This window comes from Varroa destructor, unplaced genomic scaffold, assembly GCF_002443255.2.
Source record: "Varroa destructor unplaced genomic scaffold, Vdes_3.0 BEIS01000005.1, whole genome shotgun sequence".
Classification (NCBI taxonomy): domain Eukaryota; kingdom Metazoa; phylum Arthropoda; class Arachnida; order Mesostigmata; family Varroidae; genus Varroa; species Varroa destructor.
Window position 1 is genome coordinate 2,042,782 of NW_019211458.1, and position 24,577 is coordinate 2,067,358.

At 41.8% G+C, this 24,577-nt stretch overlaps 2 protein-coding genes across 12 annotated transcripts in view; one reads left to right on the forward strand and one right to left on the reverse strand.

Annotated features, from left to right (window-relative positions):
* cpx (synaptic transmission protein complexin) overlaps positions 1–24,577 on the forward strand; it is a 257,489-nt gene that overhangs the window by 176,068 nt on the left and 56,844 nt on the right. The window lies entirely within an intron of this gene.
* On the reverse strand, positions 4,907–23,034 carry LOC111252009 (uncharacterized). Of its 10 annotated transcripts, XR_015328423.1 has the most exons (8): positions 20,216–22,980; positions 17,747–18,989; positions 17,470–17,566; positions 15,323–15,570; positions 15,161–15,249; positions 14,713–14,870; positions 12,745–12,822; positions 11,517–12,471 (listed from the first exon to the last, which is right to left on the reverse strand). XR_015328423.1 is itself a non-coding variant. In XM_086990208.1 (6 exons), the coding sequence occupies exons 2-6, from the start codon at positions 17,780–17,782 to the stop codon at positions 12,424–12,426; spliced, it is 507 nt and encodes a 168-aa protein (XP_086846334.1). In that variant the 5' UTR covers positions 17,783–18,989; positions 20,216–23,034; the 3' UTR covers positions 11,517–12,423. The 10 variants fall into 10 exon arrangements, 6 of the variants coding, with proteins under 6 accessions (XP_086846331.1, XP_086846333.1, XP_086846334.1 ...); XR_015328422.1 differs by lacking the exons at positions 15,161–15,249; positions 20,216–22,980 and having other exon boundaries at positions 11,517–11,670; positions 11,768–12,471; positions 17,747–18,270; XR_015328421.1 differs by lacking the exons at positions 15,161–15,249; positions 20,216–22,980 and having other exon boundaries at positions 17,747–18,270.

The following is a 24,577-nucleotide window of genomic DNA, read 5'->3' on the forward strand; positions in this document are numbered from 1 at the left end:
AAACAAGCAAGTCAATGCAGACCGTGCAGTGAACCGTTGTGTGCCAGTGCGACGTCTCAACGGATCGCCGGCGAGCTGAGATAGCTGACATCCTATTTTTACATCAATACACCTACCTTGCCACGTTCTACTTTGCAGTGCTTCATCGTCGCTGGTCTTAGCACCTCCTGGTGAGACTTGAGTTGTTTGTTCAGTAGAGTAGGTTAGTCTACGTTTACAAGCACAGCGACTGTAAGCGGCACTGTTGACGACCTACCTATTCTCAAAGCATCCATTTGCTTATCTTTCTTCCTGAAGATGTTTGCCTTCACATGCAAGAAGGAGCAGCCGACTTCTAATAACTTACGTCTAAGGCAGATATACAAACAATCTTCAATAATACATTTAATGTAATAATAGTAGAAACCTACATTTAGTGTGGTTGCGGTTCTATACTTTAACAATCTGTCAATACCAGTATTTTCTATTGATCGAAACTGTGATCATCTGATTGACGAAAATAAGCCGTCAGACCCTTAATCCGTGCCAGACAACGGCTTGTTTTCTTTGTTGTACCATAGAGGAAAACGGTGATTGGACAACGGGACCATTGGTTTCGATTTGGTTGTCGCATCGTATAGGCGGGGATCACAAAACGAGAAGCGGGGAAGCTACAGGTAATATGGAAAGCAGACCTGACTCGATGACGATAACAACGAAGAATTCTTTATCGTTGTTTATAGATCATTGTACAACAACCAGCTGCGACTAAACATCTATGTGAGAACGCTTCACATATCATCCTGGCTGTGACATCTACGACTTCCACAGCCACCAACAGTAATAATTCTCTCGGGGGCAAACAGTTCCCCCCGCGAAGCACACAAACAGGACCATACATATCCGCATACATGTAGGCGGCAGGACAAAACATTTGATGAAGATATGGAAATGCAGTGTTCCGTTGCAGTGGCACGACGCTGAATGTTTTTGCACAGATACACACACTAATAACATAATGTATAGCAAATCTTCCGGCCGAATGCGCTCGAGTTATATAGACCCAATAAGAAGATATTCCTCTCAATATGGTTTACATAATAAAGGGATTCCAGTTCCGGATTGCTCTATTATTTGTTTTCTACGGAGCATATGCTGCAAGCGACTGCGTACTGATTTATTTGATACAACTAAAAATCTATGAGCGGAAGGTAAATAAACTAATTGTCTTACTCACTTTGTGTTTCCCGCCCAGACGCCACCCAAGAGTGCCCAATAAAATTTTCTGCGTACAAACCATAAATCTTACCTTCAAAGTTAGAGGCAAAAACAGTCTTTTACCCCCCAGTAGCCAGTTCTCACGACTCTAGTATATGGTAGAGTCATTTGTGTCGCGACACGAAAAAAGCTATTAATTCCAAATGAAGAAAAACATTCACTTGAATGAGAGAGATTTGCATACCAAATTACCGTGACTTCCTTATTCAACATACGTGTCCTGATTTATGTTTTATTTGTCCAATAAGGGAAAATAAAGCGTTGAAAAGGCTTAGTCAGCCCTTCTCCTGAAGCGATGTTTCACACGCATAGAACTCCAAACATTGATTGTCTAATAGTTCACTAGAAACGCATAAGCCATTTCAGTTGCTTCAGATAACTTCATGTTGGGAACCCATTCAAATTCAGCTTCTAGTTAATCAAATTCGATTACTAATACAATTAACAGCTATCTACCTATACGGGTATCAAAGCATAGACTTCTAAACGATGAACAATGCTCACATTATGTCTTCACTGAATCGTCGTAGGGGATACGAAGTCCAGAAACTAGGCGTCATTTTATCGTTTAACTTGCACACAATAGACACAGGATGCTGAGACCTACTCTTTACAATGAGCTCTTACACTGACCTTTTGACTAGAAGAACAAGCAGAAGCACCATGGTTGACAAAGCAATACTGCGGATAACAGGCTCTTGGAACAAAGGAGTTAGACACTAGTTGCCCACTAGTACGGTGGCTGCTGTTACTCTAATCTTGTTTCGAATAAGGACAAACGTGAAGGACGGCAGGCGAAAGAAGCGGGGCTAACTGGACGGCAGAGAATCTGTGGCCACGACAGCAATAGCTGAACTTGTTTGGAAAGAAGACGCAAACAAAAATGACGCCTCCGAGTAAACCAGACTCTGGCCGGAAGAAATCAACAAGGGAAATTTGTAGAAGGTAAAGGTTAGAAGAGCTAAAGGCCATTAGATCGTTTCATTCATAGGTTTCCAGCTGTTCTCTATCACCCGGAATAAGTCCAATTCGTTGTACTATCACTCACTACGATCCATGACAGCGCTATCACTGCCGCTAGCGACTCACCTGCCAACGCGTCTGGTTTGCCTGCGGTTTATTCATTTTATGCCCTCGCTTCTGAGAAAACCTAAAATGTTTCGACCACTATGTAATCCAATGGACTCTGATTGCATCGTCGCTCAAGCTTCGATCCGGTTAGATAGACATGATTCGCATATTTTTTTGGCTTTGCTTTGTATTTTATACGTGTGTTTCTATTGTTGCCGCAAATATCTATCTCATTTGGACCGTTCGTTCCACGGTTATTGCAAAGCGCCTTTCTTAAACGGCCGACGCTTGACTATGCCACTGCGAAAGCGTGGCTTTCGTATGCGTATGCCTTCTCGCAGATAGAAAACGACTGGTTAGGAGGACGGGTAAGTTGTAAATATTTTATGATCTGACTTAACTGAGTGCGGTTCCAGCGCCGCTACTGGATTCCAAGAAGGGGGCAATGAGATGGCGCTGCTATGCAAACTTGTTCTCGCGCACTCACGCAACTCAGACCGGCAGAGATATATGTACTCACATGGACACACTATACCATAGACAAACAGACATGGCGATATAGTTAAACAGAGCTTAAACTACATGTACGTTAAAGATGTACACTTACACAGGCACAGACGCCTACCCCAACCATCATTTCGATCTGTAGACTGCTATCGGACCAAGCGTGCAGGACGAATCAGTAGAGAGCGTCAATTGGCGGTTTACCCACGTGGCCTGTGCCTTTGGCTCCACCCCGGCCTTGACAAAGTATTTAATACTTGTACAGCGAGTTCAAAGCGTCGGCTGTCAGAACTATAACGGCTTCTCTCGCTATGTTGCAATTAATTGCCCAACGAGTCTGATCCCGGTACTTAAAATGCCCGTTTAGCCGCGTGTTGTTGTTCCCTTCCGATAGACCTATGCTAATCCTTGACACCATTATCACTACGTCTTCTACTGCTAGACTGAGTACTACTATGGCCTTCGAATAAACGCCGTTTTTGTGGTCTTTTAACAATACAGTTCCCTTTTACGTCGGTGGCCTCCTTTTAATCGACAGCCCGTAGCACCATCGAAGCGTTCCTTTTCTCCTTTAACCTATCCATAGGTCAACCTATTCTATCTCTTAGTTTCGATGCCGTATATATGATATACCACATATTGAACTTAACAATATAGAATGAAGCTTCCCACCGCAACTTCATGCAGGCTAAAAAATCTAAAGATTAGGTACCATTATGTGACGTGCTTGCTCGTCAAAGGAACTAACTTGCCACAATGGCAAATAGCGAACGTGGGCTATCTCTTTCTTCAAGGACGGAAAGTCTTATTTTAGAAATTAATTTTGGATATACTCTGTCCAGAAAAACCTGTGCCACGAAAGCAGAGCAACCGCGATCTTTGAGTATGATGGGTATGATAAATTCTAGCTATTTAAGGCAGAGTTCACCATTTGACCTGCCCAAACATTATAAGAGTCAGAAACAATTCACCGCGACTTTCATTGGAGTCCACGAGGGCTATCGCAATTACGTACACTCCCATTATAGGAATACTGTGCTGTGTAGCAATAGACCAGCTTTAGATTAACCTCTTGGATCAGTAACCGAAATTCTGGAATATAAAAAATGTCTCGTCTTGCATTTCCCGCTGCGATCAACAGCCCGTCAAAGGTTATTTCTAACTTTGCTTTTTATGTACGATTTCTTTTTTCAATTTGTTTGTAAAACGGCTACGCGTATATAATAGGTTGGCTCAAGGCTTTCAACCTATGGGTGTCGTACCTCTCGGACGGATCTAGGAAAATCAATTTTGATTTTTTAGGAAGTTGCATTAAGCAATCATACTTCGTAACAGCTTTATCTGCTTTATATCACTCATTTCAGAAGATATTTTATTAACATGCGTTGGTTGAGCGGACGTAAAGGCTACTGCTTTTTTACTTAGAACATTACAACAATAATCGGTACTCCCTTGTTATCATGACAAAAATTGGGATGGAACAAGGCTATCTTTTTCATACGAATACTCAATATAATAGGCTTTGGGCGTACCCCATGCAAGCCGCTTTTAGAATATCTTCTTTGTCCTGCAGTTAGCCTGCTGTTATCGTGTCTGTAGATGCTTTCAAGAAAGCTCCTTCAAAATACCGTTTTTATAAATTATATGCCATTGCGTTAAACGACGTCTTCTCTACTATCAGGAACAGTTGAATTCCATCAGAAAGTGCCTAACTTTTGTCTCTAGTTTTGCGCATGGTTAAGGCGGATCTATTAACAAGTTACTATAGTTCAAAATTAAATTAAAATTCCTGAACAGTCGAATGAACAGATCTGATGTTTTATTGGGACGTACTAGATGGTAAATTCCCATACTGTAAGACTCGTGTAACTGGCTCACGAGCGATTTTTTACCAATAGTACGATGGTTGCTTTTATATTAATGTAGCATTAAACTCTCGTAATGTCGTTCAGTTTACCAAACTAGTGAAGCAAGCGTCTATCTACGTCAGAAATCATCTGACGAACTTACCTTTCGGTCGTAATCGAATATAGTGTGTATAATGTGAATCGTAAAACAAAGCTCTGAATAGAATCAAGGATTACTTTTTCTCGGACCAAGAACGCTGTAAGATACAGCAAGAACTGTTTATTGTTTTGAGACACGCTTCCCATTATCCTTTAAATTATTTCTGTTTCTAAAACGATGAAGTCTGGTAGGAGTCCTCGTCGTCCTTGACGATGGCGGCGACGTCAGTGACGGCGGCGCGATGGGCGTGCACTTTCCTGGTTTCGGATCAGAAATAAAAACGGAAAGAAAGAGGAAAGGAAGAATAGATTTCGTCCGTGTCCAAACGTGCTCCTGTCTAGGGAATAGTTGATTGAAGAGACATTCCGATGGAGAGTGTGGGGTTGTGGGAGATTGGGAGGAAAAGAAGTACGAAAGGGGGTCGAAACCACAACACAAAAAATGCAGTGAATCATCTGAAACGGCGGGCGGGCAAGCAGGCAGGCTGGCTGGCGGGGCTGCCTTCTATGGACGACTCTTCTGGACTGAGCTAAGCTGCGCGGTTAAGCTTCGCCATCGAGTGAGTAGATCGCGACTGACTCGAACATCGAAGACGAAAAATCATTTGAAGCAGAAACTGTAACAGGGCAAGACAGACGGGCATCAAATCGGGCGTACAAACGGTGGATAGGCTGACGCACGGACAGACATGACCCAAAGAGCGAGCGGCTAGTAGAGTGGTTTCATTGCGACCTTTTCAAGTAACTGGGCACGCACGGAGCTACCACGTTCTTTGTCCTTCCGTCGTATCTGCTAACACAAGTAATGCTAAGGGTCTGTACCTATTATGCGACCTGGCAGCTTGGGCCGAGAAACACAGGTGGAGCTAAAACAACTACAAGTTTCCCCCCGTATTCCACACCCCCCTGGCATAAAGGACATTAGATAGTCTTCTTATCGTGAGCTCGTAAATGCTCAAGTTGAGGTTTTTCATTTCCTAGTAAGCTGTGTGACTCGACTCGTGGTCTGTTCAGAATGCGCAGTAGATAAGCTTTTTGGTAACAAGCTTAAAGTTGCCATGGTTATTTCTCTAGTTGCGGATTATTGTGCACGGCTCATTTAAATGTCATGTGGCGCGCAACAAAGCGCAGCGATAAAATAGGATAACAACAACAGCGGTGGTAGAAACCTTTTTAGTAACAGCAACTGATACGACTCCGCAGGTGGAGGTCAACATGTAACAACACAAAAACAGAATTTTATAGTCTTACAATAACTAAGGACGACATTAAAAATAACATCACCGAAAGAAAACAGCTATATTTAAATATGTAGTAATTTAATTTTAGGTTCACAGGACTGTCCAAGCTTTTAGATACGCCCAATTAATAAAAGCTTAAATAGATTGCTCGCATTCGCTACGAAACAATTTCAAGTAAAAGAAGATCGGGTGTTTTAGGTTCAAAGGTGTAACTGAAGATCAAGTGCTAGCGCTTGACGTCATAAAACTGCATTTTCCAGCTTACTGAATAATCGTATATAGGCCGTCGATCGTATGCAAGGGCCCTTTAGCTAGCGAAGTTGGCTAGATACTGGCACCGCAATGAGAAGATGTCTGCTAGAATAAATGCCTCAAAATGGCTTAATCTATCAATACTGATCTCCATTATATTTTGTTGTATGTGCAGTATCTGTATATATATATCATATCGCACGATCAGGGAATAGCGTCTTGGCATGATACACAACACACATATCGAAACAAACATAAACTGAGGAGCATAAAACTTTGACGGTTACCAAAGTATTCTCCGCGGGCTGAACGACCGGATATCGAGCTGACCGCGGACAACGTACAAGTGGCCCTTTGCAAGGTAATTTGGCAGGATATAGAACAGCCTGCCATTGCTATTACTGCTAATCTACTGACTTCAAGCTGCTATCTCATCAGTAGGTATAGAACAGCTGTACAATACACTTAAAGGTTACCAAACGATTAAGTATAGTACATGTAGGGATGCATGGTAACTTGTTGAAACACGACCCACCTACCGACACGACGTCTACCAGTTTTTTTTTTTTCATTAAACAGACAGTTTATGAAGACAGAGTTCACTAAAGGCAGAACATCAGACTTCGCATATGCGTTTATGTAGATATGCTTAATTAACAGTCAAAGTGAAATGGACATCACTAGAGCATGCTACTACCGATCGACCCAGAATTATACCCAATTCTAGAGTAACAAATGGTTGTCGAAACACTTGCTCACATTATCTTACCTCTTATTATTTGGTGATGTTACTTCTATCTACGTCCATTATGTCTCGAAAATCGATGCTCTTATGCATCTCTTGTTGATCGAGCGACAGGATAATTTACAAAGTAACTATTACTTAGAATTACCTTGAGATTTGATGGTGGTATTCTTCTATATTGATGGTGGAAGGTAATCAGTTTTCTATATACATTGATAAATCATATATAGATAAAGGATCTGCTTTTACATTATTATTATTATCGAAAATTGTTTATTTGCGTTTCATTCTGTCGTGTTGTTTTTTCTGTTATGGCTGGTTTCACCTTATCTTCTACATGTTCCACTATGAAAGGTGTCCATCGGTATCTTTGTGCGTATGCTTATGTGACTGGCCCTTTCTGAAAGCCAAAAGCGATGATCGGGGTTCGGATTTTGCTGACTTCTCATGGTGCCTTTTTCTTTGCGAGCTTCTGTTACCATTGAGGTCTTACCAGAATCCGTGGAAGGCGGCGGTTTGCACGAGAAAAACCGAGGGCAAAAAAAAGGAGGACACAGAAGTCCCCTCCTGCTGCTCGACGCCCGCGTCTACCGGTTTACGTCACATGACTTTGCGTTTTTCAGAGCGCAATCCCGCTCGGAAATCTCCTTTAGTTGGCCATTCATCTAGGAACAAGGCAGGCCAAGTTTATATCCTCGGTCGGTGAGGAGAACCGAAAAGAAAGGCGTGACCAGAAGTGCCTGAAGGGAACCAGACGCAGCAGCAACAACGGCGGCAAACGACGGCGCCGTTCAGAAGGAATAGAAGGATAATAGTGGGAGAATAGCAGAAATTCAACAGAAAATCTACCATCGTCACCACCGGCATCAGCACAGGCCGCCGCACAAGCAGAAGCTATAGCAGAAGCTCAATAATCGGATTCGTTTTTTTTCTCAACTCCCCTCTGCTTATTTTCTCGCGTTCTTTTGCCTTTGCTTCCTCCCTATGACGCGATTTTAATATATCCACCGCTATGCAGAACACTTTGTTGGTCTCCGAAATATTCCGTGGTCTGCACCCTTTTCCAAACACCCAATTTTCCTACGCAAGCATTTATCCTCTGCGTCAACCGTGCCAAGATGACCGAGTTTGAAAACTTAGATCCTTGAATAGCGTCCAGCAAGAAATCAAACCGTTCTAAGACGACAGCAAGGAGTAGCATCAAACGCAGTGTTAGCTATAATAATAATAATAATAATAATATATAAATAATAAACATAACAAGACAGTGCGCTTTCATGATTATGACGCAGCTTTCAAATTTAATGGAAGCAATCGCTACCTTTTGACCGCAACATCACTCGAGTCGTATCAAATATTTTCTATGAGAAGATTATTGTCAAATCGTCTTATATTGGGCCGAAAAGACTGGAATAGACTTACCACTGAAGACTCCCATAAAATATATTTCTAATTTCTGGATATATATGCACGCAAAGAGACAGGTAAATTATTTAATAAACATATGTGTTTTTGTTATAGTCGGGCGTGAAATTTATAAATACATCCAGATATATATGCCACCAAGTTACATATGCTATCTTACCCAACAATCCAGTATGCCCTTGAAATTCACTTACTTCAGGTATAAAAGCGTGTGCATATATAGATGAACCATGTGTATTGGCTTCTGGATTTGCTCTTCATTCGTCCATTGCAACGACACGTTAATTCGATTGTGGTATCAATTTTAGAGGTTCGCGGTGTTATCCATACTTCAAATATGGTTTTCTACGTTTGGCCGTTGCTCCTGAGAAATTTTAATTTATAATTTTGTCCTCGCCTATCTCACACTCCAAATCCCTTCGCAATTGCGGCCTGGCATATCCTTTACAATTTTAAAGAGAAAAGCATCAAGCCACATTTGAATGATAACAATAAATTAAACGATAAATTCACAGTGAATTCAAGGGTACCAGACTTGACAGATCCCCGTGATAGCTTAGTGGGTAACGTATTTGCCTACTAATCTTAAGGACACGTTGTGGTCTTGGTTCAAAGCTGGGCATCGACAGGCTGACCTCGTTTAATGCGGGAAACTAAGTGTCTGATGGAGTCTTTAACGACGATACCGGACGTAAAACTCGAAACATAGAGGCCTGATAGGCCTATTTCCCTGAAAGCGGCTGAAGTTGTTGGCGTAGGTGAGATTGTTGTAAAGCGTTCCCATGAGATACGTCCATTTTTTCCCAACACGAATCGGGAAACACTCAATTCGCGCCTTCTTGAGGATGCTTTTTCCCAAGATTGACTTGGAAATGCTAAATATGTTCCGCTTTCTAAAAACACCTAGTACCTTGATTTTTCTTCAGGGCTTTTTAACCAACGCTTGAATAGCACATGGGAAAGTTGTGGCCAAGATTGCTTACGATATTTCTCTGGTAGTAAGAATATGTCGTCGCCATTGTTCAAAAGAATATTATTACCTTCCGCTTAGCGGTAGGTGGTATAAAATAGAAAAACCGCAGTCAGTAATAGAGTAGCGCTGTCGGTGCTATCTGACATAAAAAGTTCAAGTGGTAACTGAAATCCTGTCAAGTTACTGAATCTTCTTCAAGTCTCATAAACGGCAGCCTATATCTTAACTCCAAACTACTTTACCTATTACCGCACAATTTTCAACAAGTTAAATGTGTTCATTATATAGATTAGAGTGCGGTGATTTAAGATACTCTTATATATTTTGATGTAGTGATGTATTCTAGTTCGCAGTAGATGTCGATATCGAAGTCAATAGCAAAAAGATTTTCTATGATCTACATTTAAGACAAATATCTGATGATTAGAACATCTCTAATAAATAAGAATATTAAACTGCAGGTATTTGAACGTATGTTAACTCGTAACTTAGATAGCTCTTTTGAGACCGAAAAAAAGACTGTGTTAGTGCGTAATGAAAGAAGGGGCATAGAAAATGAAATTCACGATGTCAACACACGCTAGCACGAGGAGCAGCCAACATTTCAAATTTTCATGTTCTTTAACACTTAGGAATTCCTCTGAATTCGTCCCAGGCCTCAGTGATGCTATTGGAACGATTCACGACGTCGGAATTGCGTATCGAACGCGCAACGCTGAGAGCAAGAGTGAGGTTTCACGGATGAAGTTGAATGAATGAGAATGATTGGTAAATAGTATGAACGGAACTGAAAAATACTGTGAACAAGAGTTCGTGCACGCTGGTTGTCAGTGGTTGTTAACCCCAACCGTTTTTATGACCTATGAAGAGAGATAATTGTGCACAACCCCATGCCACTACCAGTGCTTGGATGCGTTTGAGTCAAATCTGAACCTCTTCAATACATGCTGTTACTTACGGAGAACTTGTTCCTTTTATATAAATGGCCTTTACCTATAATGTTTACTTTCCAAAATGTGTTTACGGTTAATAACAGTTTCCATTGCACAAAAATTATGCTTTGGGATGATTAGCGAACTCCCAAAACTGTCGACTGCAGGAAAACGCTGCGTCACCAAGCCACACCTGGTACAGCCGTGCGATAGCGAAGTCCGAGACCCGGAGGTTTAGTAGGCAGCTTCCGCTCAACATGGTGCCTCGCTGCCGATCGCTTACATTGCTGCTCCATGTCACTCAGCCAGGTAAACTACTGTGCTGCAGAGAAGACAGAGCAGAGCCGGGCCACTCAGCTAAGCAACTAAATATCTGACAGATCACAAGCAAATCCTTTTCTCGGCCTAACACAGCATCCTTTTGTATATTTCCTGAGCCCTCATCTTTTCAGCGCAGTTCTGTCTTTAGCATGGCCTTGCGGGCTTATGAAGTAGTCGAACCGAGCCTTGCTTATCAGGAAAATCTGCCTATTTCAACTATTTAGGTCGTCGCCCCATGCTTTCACTAGTTTCTCTGACCCCCCGCTTAGAACTCCATTCTCATTTCGAGACTATCATCGAAAGACCTTAGTGTTCCTGCAACTGTTGCCGCCACCGTCGTTGATACGGCTGCATCCTTGTCATCGTCATTGTCGCCGTTAGAATGTAGTCTTCTAGTATGCATGTGCCTGCGTTTATCAGCGGGAAGTATTATGCCCTCGCTTTGCTGCCTTCCTCTGTCTTCACCCATGTCAGCCATTCTCAAATGACTTCCCGCGCCTTTCCAGTGCTTCCCTAATAACTATTCATTCCGGTCCGCATTTCCTTTCGCATCGCGTACCCGTTGCCAAACTGTATCCCGACAACATCTCACTTATGATTATCTACTGCTATCCTGCAGGCGAGCCGTTAAGCGCTAATAGGAACGATGAATGTCCTACGCACCAGCAGGAGCTGAAATAGGCGCACAACGAGAGATATAAAGAGAGAGAGAGAGAGAGAGAGAGAGAGAGAGAAAAAGAACGCGTGACTGATAAAAGGATTTTTCCGCAACATTGAGCAGCACATAACTCCACAGCGTAACGCATTATGTTTATTCATTTATAATTATATTTAGTAGTACCAAGTGGCCTCTTAGTGAGGTATAATACATTAAATCCATGTGTAACACAGGTGATGATTTTCAGGACGTTTGATAAAGATCTCCGCGAATAAACTAGGCAAGCTGCAAAAGAAAGAAGACGTTGTACTCGTGCTAAGGTAGGATAATGGCACCCTGCCGTGCGCCAATGCTAAATGATTTCCCCTGGCGTTCAACCTACCTAGCAGTCGAAGGTTTTGAAGTCTGTAAGCGGCAACTTCGACTGACGTCGTCGTTGTCGTTGAGGTTTGTTCGTTAAGGTTAGCTATACACGCCGAGGAACCGGTGACCGACTCCACCTTGATCCCGTCAGCACGAAACCCCTCGGCCCGTAAAATTCACGACGTGCGCTCACGTCTCGATTATTTGGCGCATGCGAGTCTAGCAAGTTCCCGTATTCCCTATAGCCATCCTGACACACCCTGATAGCCTCGGTACTAGCATAAGACTTGCCAGCTAGCTGACGAAAAAGCGAAAGGGTTCCCATAGGAAAAAAAAAACCCGTCGTCGTGTACCATCGCTGGCAGGTTGATCGGCCACTCGGCGAAAGCAGACTTTGGGCGCCACCATCTATTGGCCCGTTATTGTCACTTTCTGCTTCTGCACTGCACTGCACTGGACAGCTACGCTATATGCTGCGAACAATCAGTTGAACACGGTGGCCGGCTCAATTGTCCTCGTATGGGCACCATACATAGCTGCAGTATTTGGCAAAATTCGTTTTGGTCAAAGTCAACGGCCTGACCTATGAACGTCGGTGCTATTTCATTGCGAACATATGTGCAGGTAACACATATAGGAGACCAAATAACGACTAGCTCGAGAGTGATATCTCTATCAGAGTGGACAATGCCCCAAAATCGTCTTGGGGTTGCTACTTCTTGTCTACAAATGAAACACGAAATTATAGCTGTTAGAAGATTAAGAGGAATCATATCTACTATTGGTTGACTCGACTTAAGTCCTATACGCATTTGCAGAACAAGGAATAGTTACATATCTTTTAATGATGGTCTGGATCTGACTTGCAAATCGCTTGAAGTTCATGCATACGTTCTAGAGATAAGAAAATGATTCGATATTCTGCCTGCTTTTATTCACCTTTCAGGTGATAAAAAATTTCCAATAAAGTCTTATCTAAATACCTAGAAAACTTACTTTGTTAACTGTAGAGATGTCTAGCGAACGATATCGATGTTTTCTCGTGCAGCAGCTATACCATAGTAAGTAAACAAGCTAATAACATAAAAATCATGGAAAATAGATCCGGTTATGAAACATAATTGAAGAGCATCAAATCGTACAGTTATTAAAGGACACTAGTGAATTTCGGAAACACACACACCTTGAGAGCAGCTGGGTTTGATAACTAAACTTTCAAGTTAGATAGGGCAACTGAGATATTTTCGACAACGTATTGGAAATACTAGTTTTAGGTGTTTCAAAGTTTACGGAAGTATCCATAATAAGAGAGCGCCGCACTTGATCTACTAATTTTGCGTACATACATTCGTATTAACTCCAAGAGTAGCTTCAAGTCTAAACAAAATTGAATATCTTGGTAATGCCAGTAGCTAAATAAGTAGATCATATAACAAACTGGTAGACAAATAAATATCTGACTAAAGTAGCAATAAAAGCCTGTTTATAGTCTCTGACCGATAGCGTTCGACCCCCTAAGTACAGAGTTTAAAAGAAGCAGCTGAACATTGTACGACTTGCAAGTACAGTCTCCTCTCTCTCTCTCTCTCTCTCTCTCTCTCTCTCTCTCCCCTCCCCCCTCTCTCTGCTACAAACTGAGGTCAACTTACTTTGAGCAAGATAATCGAACTTTATAAAAATCAAATATCTACCAAGGTTGCTGTTGGTAGCATAAACAACAACAACACGACTCATATCTACTATTACCAATTGCCATCGCGGAAGCACCAACGCGATTAATTTTACTAAAATGGGTCTATCGTACATCTGCACGCTGTGCATGCGTACATGTCAACGTGTTACAAAAAGTTAGTACGACTTTCGGTTTTGAATCTATGACTTTCTAAAACATTCGTCTAATTAGTTGTTCTTTTGTAGAATCTGTGGTGGTATACTGTATTGTACATCGTAGCGGATCTGTTTCATGCATGTACACCTAGACCTTGCACTACATGGGACGTATCCATATCTGTAAACATTCAACGGGAGATTAACTCATTTTACAGTGGTAAGTCTTATAATAGTTAAAATCCTTCGAGAATATAAATGGGTCTCTTAGGAGCCAAGAAAGGCGACTAAAGAGTTCAGCAAGTGCATTTTTTTATTTGCCCAGGCTGAATCAGCCTATGAGGAGAAAAAAGGTGCTGGTAAGGGCCAACGTCACGGCCATCCCGACGAGGGTGTTCGGCTTTCAAAAAGGCCATCGCTCGTTTAGACGAAGAAACAAAGCTGGCTTTATGAGCGCACTGGGAACAGCGCTTAACAGCTAACGCATTCTTTTTTGCTGCTGATGGCATTAACCACCACAAAAAGGCTCAAGACACACTCTATATACTGCAGTAGGACACGAGGTATTCGCACGAATGCTAGCAGCGGTACCAGCTAAAAAAACAAACGTCACTTGGGGCCGAATTTAAGGGTAACTTTTTGAATGACCCGAAAACGTTCTCGACAGCCACTTCGGTTTGCTACAGCCAAACAATAGATATAGCGCTGTTTTTTTGGACGAAAAAAGAAAGAACGCATCTGCTTGGCTATCTTGCGCTCCCATTGGTAAAGCGCGCGATATCTATTCGTTCATGGGCATACTAGCTCACATACGAACCTCATAAGAAGAAAAATAAAAGTTGCTATATATACACATATATATATATATATACATATATATATATATATATATATGTGTGTGTGTGTGTGTGTGTGTGTGAGGGACCGTTACACGCTTTATTACTGGATACATGTATCTCCAACTCAAGATTACATTGGGGAGCTCGTGTCGTCTTTATACTGTATAGACTTATAAATTTTATTATTGTATGTACAATTCATCATCTTTTTTTTTCTGATGACTGTAATGATGATTAGTACAACAACCAGTATTATTATATAACGTGTTTCTAATATGCAAAGGCCAAACCGGCTCACCCAATCATTTGGTTCAGTCATTTCGGCGGACGTTCATTTCTTGCCACAAATGCGCTATCATCGTCACAGCTGTTCTCGCTGATAGAGACTGTCGACCCGAAACTCTCATCTGAAAGTTCTACGACGCTTGGTAGACTCGGCCGGATTACTACACTCACCTAATTTTTTTAGATATTGAAAAATATGATATTATTTTAGGGGTATTGGATTCAAATCCTACTTTATCTATTTTTTCTTATCTATCTACCGATTATTATTGCTAGATAATCATACAAGCTAACCAAGTTGACCTGCTGAGATGTCGATAGGTATTTCAATACAAATATGTTTTAAGCATTCATAGTGAAAAATGCACTTTTATTTTTTAAACAGACGTGTATAAAGTTTTTCTTTTTTTTCGTTTTCTACTAACGGATCTGCAAATGTCCCTCGATCGGGTGTTCAGTACCTTTAGTGCGACTGCACAGTGTGGCGATTCGAAACCGTTGTCGGATATTTCGAACGCTCGCAACTTCGAGTGAGTGAGAGAGTCAAAATCTGAGAAGATATACAAAGCGTAAGAGAGAGAGAAACATATGGGGAATACCTATGCGTGTATGGACATATATACCTTTCGCGATGAAACAGATTGAGCGGATGAAGCTGACTTTTCCTGTTTATTGATATGGTGCTGTTTTAATCCAAAGTAAATGCTCGTCCCGAGACACAGCATCCCCCCCAGCGTAAGGCAGAGCCCAGGTCCAACGAGTAGCGGAGGCCCGAGCATCGCTCCCATAGATAACGTAACAGAACCCATCGTAACAACGATTAGGCCGAGGCAAAGTAGCAGCACGCGTAAAGTACTACTCTGCTTGAGATCTTTCTGAAAGATATTCATCAACACAAAATCGTAGGGATGCAGCTCTCCATGATAGAAATCTAAAAAATGGAATATTAATGTTTGCTTTTCTCTCCTGGGGTCGCTCTTGTACAGCGATACTTGTCGACTCTTTGATCACATGTCGTCATAAAATTATGTTACTATCATGCGTACGACATTAGCAACAAGTTCCTATAGAGGATTTATTGGATGGTTGATTTTTAAAAAAGTAAAGCTTGTTCTTAAGATTCAATTTGCTATACCAAAATAGAACCGTGATAAACAAATTGCAATATTTATAGCCGGCCAAATAAGCAGAAAGATTATATTCACATGAGCAAGATGAGAGTCACGGGTTAGATTGCTTAAGTAAGACAGGAATCCATCACCGTTAGGGGTATCCGTAAGGATCCAAATTAGGACTATTTTATCCCTACACAATGTAAAGATTCGCATTGCGAGCGAACATGTTGTTGCCATTTTGTCCTGACTCCCTATTAGGTCCATTTACAGCCTAGGTCCATTCGCCTATCGCTTGGTTCACTATCTTATACTATCGTATTCATTCGGCTTTTTTATTCGTTTGTCTATCTGTCATCAGCATCGTCATCGTCATCATCATCATCACTGGCTCTTTTATGCAGACGAACTGTCCAAGGCAAACTCGTCTCCGCCAGTGATGGCAGCAGCCAATAGTCCGATCCCTTTGGTAAAGGATGGTGCCAGCGGCGTATACGGCTGCGTCGTTCTTCACTCGCACCGATCACAAGATAGCCCTTTACAGCAGGGTAGCCACGATCGAGCTTCGTCATGAAAGTGGGAATACACCAGGAGAATTCCCCTACAGTTTTGTTCGTAGTCTCCAACGATAGTAGTAGAGAATGTTTATTTTGCCAAAACATCTAAACTGTCCCCGGTCGAATATGATAGCGACACAGCGAAGGAACGAAGACCACCTTCCGCTTCTACCGCTACGTACAGCCGCGATTGCATAAAACATAGAGAATGGGTCGCTAGGGTTCGGTCGGAGGGTCGGGCGGTAGTTGGGTCCGTATCTATCGCCTACTGGAATACGCGAAGGACCAAGCAAAGGGGCCATTGTAGTCGCAGCAGGCGGGCCGAGCTAGCGGACGAGAGTGGAGGAGAAAAAAAAATTGGGATAAGGTTGACGCAGTCAAGGCTAACCAATGCTTCTTCTCTGTGAGGTCAGTTTCCCCTGAGGCTGATGTTCGTATTGTTCTCAAATAGATGAGATGGAAAGACAACATTCAATAGACGTGCTCCGCTTTTCTCGAACATCTCAATTGTCAAATGTCGAAACTCAAAGTAACCGGGCATATATGGCCGTTCACCCCAGATGCTACTCACCACTAGTTTCTGCAAGAAAACAGTATACATATGAAAAAAAAAAAAAAAAAAAACAAAGAAACTTGATTTTCCACGTTTTCACGATGACTCTTCGTTGTCCAGCCGATTCCGATTAAACAACGTAAAATATATTACTATAAGTGTAAAAAATTATGATAACACTGGTGTTAGTTCAACGAAATACAATATGATCACTATTTGTGCTCGGATTTTGATGTAGGAACGTTACTACTTAGAACGTTAGACAGAAGAACTAGGACGGAGGATTGATCGATGAATTGAATGATTATTCTCGCCTAAAATGTATTATCGCTCTTGCCTCAATTTAAATTCATTACCTCCTTGCTCAGCAATTATGAGCTATGGAGTTGGCCTAGAATTGTGGCTAATATATTAGGCCAACTATGCGACCCGCTTCAACTTGAATTTGTCCTATGCAGTACCAAACTGTGTTGACACTAGCTTCGATTAGCTCGAGTGATAAAACGTCTAGTTTACGTGTCAGATTAAAAAAAGTATGCATTTATTACCTTGCAAACGTGCGATTTTACCACTCATGTTTCTAGCATCGATTGAAGGTATTACCTCTTCTACTTTAGGCAGGTTTAAAAGATGACGCCTGCAAATCTAAATGAGTTAGTCCGTTTAAAGGTTTTAGATCTCAGTAGCGAGTTGTAGTAGCAGCAGTGAGAGTCTAACATCGTCTCGCTTCATATCGCAGACTTTTGGCACGAGTAGCTTCGTATGTAAGCATATTTAGCCACTCACGAAGTTATCTACAGTTTTCTACACGACAATCATTCCTACCTTAAGCAGATGTGCTCGCTCGGCGCTCGAATACATGGCCTATTTAACCACCTCTATCGCACTGTTTTCACATCACCAGCCGAAATTTAGTTGTTTTCTTTTCGTCTTCTATTCCATAAACGCCACTAGATATCCGGGTGTACAGATTGAGCCCCACACACTTGAACTTTTCAATGGTGGTTTCCCGATTGGACAGTCGGAGATTACTTGACATGTGCTGATAGCTAGAGGATGCGAGAAATCGATTGTTTCTTGTTGGCTGAGGGCGAGGGAAGCCATCGTAGAACGCACAAGCGCAGAGTGTGACGAGACCTGCCTGCGCTACAAAGCGACACGGAGATTAGCTAGAGAGAAGAGCAACGGATGACCGACCCTAACATATCTTCCAGTGGTTCGCTCTGGACCTATAATACTTCACTGTTATTCAGTGCGCATATACGAGCGATTTGAAACTAGCATACCCACTGTCCGGTTGGCTGTATGGCTTATTCCAATAGATAAAACTAAGACGAAGCCCCATGAAAACGATTATTTATTACAGCTTTTGCTGTTCTACGGTATACTCAGCCGCGTATTGTGCCCATCGTTAATCGGCCAACTGCATTCGTTCACTCATTAATTGCCCCGGGTGATTAGGTGCTATTACAGAAGTGGCACCGATTAACGTAGCGCATGGCCTCACCGTAATTTTGGTAATTATATTAATTGCAGCCGGAAGTCTTCTTCGCATCTAATGGAAGACCTTCTTCGAGTTGCCCTAGCGCCCTTAGGGGAGCCCGAATAACAGGTACAGGCGGGCCAAATTCTGTGTAGGCTGTATTCAGACGCGACAGTCTTCGAAAAGCTGCGTGAGCTCCCTTAGTCCCAAACTGCAGCCTCTCGGGTCAAGAGGCAATTTAGGAAAGGGCCAAGAGTTCTTCAGTTATCATTACTATCACAGGTTGCCGACCGATCGGCCGCAGCACTAGAGAATGCAGTCCTTCCTTACCCGTTCCCGTACCGTACAGACACATCCGTGCGGCTCCTCTTTCCCCCGGTTTGCCGCTCTTTATCTTTCGCAGTTAGGCAACGTGTCGCGCACGACTTTTCAACGGTCTACTCTGTCGTAGATGAATCCACAGCAGCAGTGCCACATGCGAACAATGTTCAATCAGTGATCCTTTCAACTTGTTTCTGCTCATTGATTCGACAATAATAGGATGGCTTTCCGTGTCGTGTGTGTATAGGCGATTGTCTTTGTCACCTAGGGAAGCCAAAATATTTAATGTGACATGAAAATGAATACATTTTATCAGGAGATCCAACCACTATAGGAGCTTACACCTTTCCTAAACTAAAAAACGGTCTAGTTAAATCCCTCTTTGAAAAAGCTAGGCTCATCAAAATGGAACTTGACTATCAAGCCGATAGACATTAATTTTCTATTCTATGATTTTTTTGTGTTTGTTATTTTAACGATTCGGCTTGATGTATAGAAATTTAACATGTATGCATATTTACAAGCTATCTATTTCCCATCCACAACGATGATTAAATAATATCTGACACGTAGCGTTCACTATGCAAGGCGATCTATGTAATTGTGATATCATTCAGAGCAGCTCGCAGAGTTCCCCATGTAAAATTACCACCTCTGATAGATGTGCCTGCAAAACATGTGGCACAATTGCGCCACCTTTACCCATAACGACTTTTTTGACTTGAGTTATTCGAAGAGAGACTTCCCTTTACTTACATATTAGACAAAAATATGTAGCCAACACGTATTTTAACCACAATATCTAGGATCATGGGATTTTTGCCATGTTAAACCTAAGTGATGTAACGCTATTAGATGTTAAGAAGGCTGCGTTGAGCATTTAAACTCGAATTTCGTTGAAAATACTATATATATATATATATATATCTTGAGTCTAAACAGCAGAGGCATTCGCCATCGAATATAAAACAGGCACGTAAAAAGGCACATCGTTACGGTAATACGCACTAATATAACTACTGTATAAACGGGCCTAGTACATCGTCAGGGCATGCTGGCATTCTGCAGTAGCTCCTCGTCATCCTCTATGATATTCTCGTTTGCTTTGAACCTTTACCCGGCAAAGATATAGAGCAGCGTCAAGATACTAATCAGTGTATCTTCAAGAAGCGACGAGTAAAATTATGCCGAATATGTAGAAGCGATACGTGAGTGATCAAGGCGACGATGCTTTGATGAGTCATCATATAATAATTCTCAGAGTCTCATAAGGTCAAAATGTGATTAACTAATTTATGGATCTCTTCCGTGGATGAGTTGGTCGACCTATGCTGGAAAGCTTTATAGAAAAAAACAAAAAAAAAAAAAAAAAAAAAAAAAAAAAAAGAAAGAAAAACACTTGATCTAACACCCCGGATCCTAACAGTCTTGAAATCAAAATTTGAGAATACAGTTGTCTCTAATTGATGAGCCAGACGATGCGAACTCACATATATTTACTTCGAGGAAGATTAAGTGATCCATAGAACGAAAGGATTGCGGTCGTCATCTGGGAATTGTATGAAATAGAATGAAAGGGCAGATTCTGCGATTGATGCAAAGGCGATTGCGCGAGCTTCTAGTCGAGTCGACAGCGCTCTACTGTTTACTTCACTATACAACAACAAAAAATAATTTACTGTTAAAAAAGTTCAACATACCTCTTCATAGATGTTATTACTAATCAGTGTTATGCGTCAATTTACCGAGTATGCCTTGTTGACGCTTACAGCTTTGACGCGAACGAAACTCGAAGCTGAAAGTTGTCCTATTTCCAAGATAAGTTTACAGTTATCATTTGCATAGGTTTGGAATATATTTCCCTCTTAGGCCTTTATGGCTCTCTGAAAAGGATCCAACAGGAGCACATGAATCGAATACGAGTGCCTACGGCCGTAGGTCACCCCTCCTGAAAAAGTAATTTCTAAACACACTTCATCATCGATAACAACAAGGTCCAATGATGGCTGTTGTAATATATGATGATGGCCTTGTTTGTAGATGTATGCTTCGAATCCGCACATGATTTTCAATCTAGGTGATGGGAGTCGGCCAGGCACGAGTGACTGGGGCGGCCATAGGAGCTGTCATCACGAGGCAGGACAACGGTACTGATGAATATGAAAAATGGAGCAAATGATCACGAAGGCTACAGTCAAACTTGTTTCGCCATAACAATAGATGGTTGCTTTACCTTATTGATTAATAAGGTTGTGTTAGAAAACATATCTCATGTATTGCATAATAAGGTTAAGGTTCAATGCAAGCTAACAGGCAACCATCTCTTCCTATATATGGACACGTATTTGGGTCTAGTCGAGGTCTCTTTCGTATTTTCTAAAATGTTTCGAATGTCCCCAGCAAACTTTTAGATGCACTTCATCCAAATACATCTTGATGGTGAACTTGATCGAGCTAGTTGAAACCGGGATAATGAACGCATAGAGAAGTTAATGAAAGAAGTTGATGTAGAACCAAGTCAATGATTTCATAACACATATAGTCCATTAAATGAACGCGACGAAGCGAGCAGGGGTGACCAATCGTTTTCCCTTAAAGAAGATATGAACATCACTGTCTGCTCCGTCCAGCCGTAATGTAGCATAGCGATGCGCTTATATAAAAATACAATTAAAGCTGGCGTACGGTTCCGTGTGACAGTACAAGCTACCGTAGTAGGATTAGAATGTTCTGTATTGTCAAGACCGATTAAAGACGGCAAAAACATAGAGAAACGTCCCGCGTATGACGAACGAATTAAGAATAAATAGTGCTGTTATATAGGCTTCCAGTTGAATAAGCTGTCACTGCTGCCACTGCCAATAGAAGTTGCTCAACGGCTGGCGAAATGGCAGCCTTCTAAATTCGTACTACAGCCAACACGCCCAAAACAAGTGGCATTTTTAGGTATACATACGATCTATATTGACAGTGCGTCACGGTTCGTTCTCGGAAGACAGGCCAAACCGCAATTTTTGAGCACTAGCTTTTCTAGACAAACTAGGAGACATAGTAAAGCAAATATCGCGTGTGAATAAAAAAAAAAAAAAAAAAAAAACAAGAAGCTGGTGTTGAGCTAGAGCGCAGCCACATACTGACATGTTTTGGTACTAGCCATCCCACGAGAAGTCATTCAGTGGTAGCACTACTCATCTCTACCGTTGGGTTCCAATAGGGTTGTTCTATAAATGCGCCCCAGGCAACAGTTAGGCAAAGGCGCATGCAAGATATTGTACGATATGAATGACTGTGGTGTTCTGCCGCCGGATTAGCACAGTAGGACTGCAGGATACCTAAAACTGGCCGATTTCGAGCAGGTCACAGTTGGGGATCAACGACTTTAGAACGAGATTTATCAAAGCTCAATGCGGCCGATGCAGTCAAAGCCGATGAATTGAAATCTGTTAGCCCGCTAAGAATGCAATCGCAGATGAATGAACCTGCAAATTCTGATTCTCTCAATAAATAGCTTCAACACATGAATACAAATAGGGAAGCGTACGATAGACTGTTTAAAATAGTAATAAGGATAAAATGTTTCGGCCGGCACCGTTGTTAGGCGCTCCGTCAGACAGCTGACTTCGACCATAAAACACAGTGTGCCCACGTGTGAAATCGAGCGCCGACCACTACGTGTCCTTCAAATTTAGCACGTACACATACTACCCGCTGCCCCATCGCCGGGACACGCGAACCACCTGACAACAGTGAACTAAACATGGTTGATCAAGAACAACTGTATGAAGTACGTAACGCTCGAAATGATGAAAACTAGAAGATTCCTATCGCATTTCGTTGGTCTGTCTTCGATCTTGTCGGTGGGCAACGGTAGCGAACCAAGAAAGCGGCTGGATAAAAAGATGTAGTTGTTATGGGAAGCCGAGTGAATATGGCTTTTTTTTTATTTTTTTTTTTTATCGCTGACAGACAAAAAAGGATAGGCGAACAGATACCAAGCTTGAACGGCCCTCGAAAGCAAAACATATAGCATCTGGTATAAACTTGTTCGAAGTGAAGTTGAAAAAAATTAATTCCGCTGATTATGTTGCTATGGGGTAATCTGCTGTCAAAACCCATAATCGCAGTGCAGCATAGACGCTTCCCAAGGCCTTGGACCGGTCCAGGGAAGCAAAAAAAACCAACAGAGCACTTTGATGCGGCAATATGTGCACTGGCCGGCCCAGGGCAGCCGAGAAACAAGCCGTTTGACACATGGCGCAGAGTCTGCTGAAGTAACTTGTAAGGTAATTAGGACAGCCATTTACGATGATATATCCTTTGTTTCCGGTGGAGAAGAGATAACTTTGAATGTGTCCTATAATGTATGAATTTTTAAGTTCATATAGTAATGCCGACATGACTGACGACGTGGATTATGACCGTGTATCTAAAGAACACCTATTGTGAGAATGATGGACATACAGCCAACATGTACTGAGTCCTACCGTTAGGTTGTTGTATGTTCTTTTGTCGTACTTAATGTCGACAGTAACTTAGGTAGCGCAAGGCATAGCTTGCTTCGCTAGCCGGCGCCCGTTAGGGCACGTAGTCCTATGGGCCTTTTCAGTTAATTATGATATTTAGGTACGCAGTGCGTTTCAACTCCATTTAATGTCATATCAGGCATGTTCTTAAACCGCCCAGTCAGGACGTTTGACAGGTAGTTTGAGCGCGTCGTTACCGACATCAGAAATCTTGAGGTAGGCGGTCGATGAATTGAAATGCGCAAAATGTGATACGTCAGCCATATTTAGAAAGTGACCACCTACACAAATCAATGCTGTTCTGGTTAGGACCATTAATATTCGTTTAAAGGTATTGAAGTTAGTAAAGGCCGTTGTTAGGAAAACCTTCACAGTTTAACATTGGTCCAATTAGATCGAGCCAGTGTTGATACGCCCGAAAAATGTGAGCTGCATCAAGATTTGTGTATTCTAGCACTGAGCAGACAAAAGCTACGGGAACCCACGAGACGGAAGAGCGGTGGATTTGTCCTACTGGTCTCATGTTTAGGCCCAGCTTTGTTCGGCTGTATGCCCTGTTAGTGGGTTGAGAATGTTTATGCCGCTGCCTATTGACGTTCAGTACCACAGGCAATCAATAGCAGAAATGAACTATTGAAGAAATAGTTTCCGAGCAATCGATTAATTCTCCTTTATTTTACCGATGCCCCCTTGACCAGCTTTTTTTTTTCAAATCTTATTCTTTATTTTTATTACTCCTATAATCTGCGACCATAACGTAATTAAATATGTGGATGGCACTATGATAGATCTTTCATGTCCATTACATAATTACCTACAATATTGAACTCAGCTAGCCGGCATCAAACTATCGTGACATGAAAAATAAGACCGCTTTGCTTATCTCATGGTGTTCGACAGGAGAATCAGACATGGAATTAAGTAACTATCTACAAATGAACATGTAATCCGAATATTATTAAGTTTTAAGTTGCAAGTAGCTCTTGGCAGGTATATTGTATTGATAAGCATGATCCGAACGATTGCTCGCGAAAGCTGTGCATTAATCGAGTATAGAGTAGAATCAGATCAAATGGAAATGCGTACGTAGAGGTGGCTGGCCTGTAAGTGTGAGTCTCTCAACTCACCCAAGATGAAAAAACGATTATAGGTTAAGTTAAGTAGATGTCTTCCTGGCCCTTGTCTACGGCGCTTCCTGTTAATAACAAAACTGGGGCAATATTATTTCTAGAAAATTAAGAATAACACTGCATTAATGTGACCGAAACATAATTCGACTAGAACTTGTAAAAAAAAAGAAAAAATTTTACTTTGCTATTTTACAGAGTT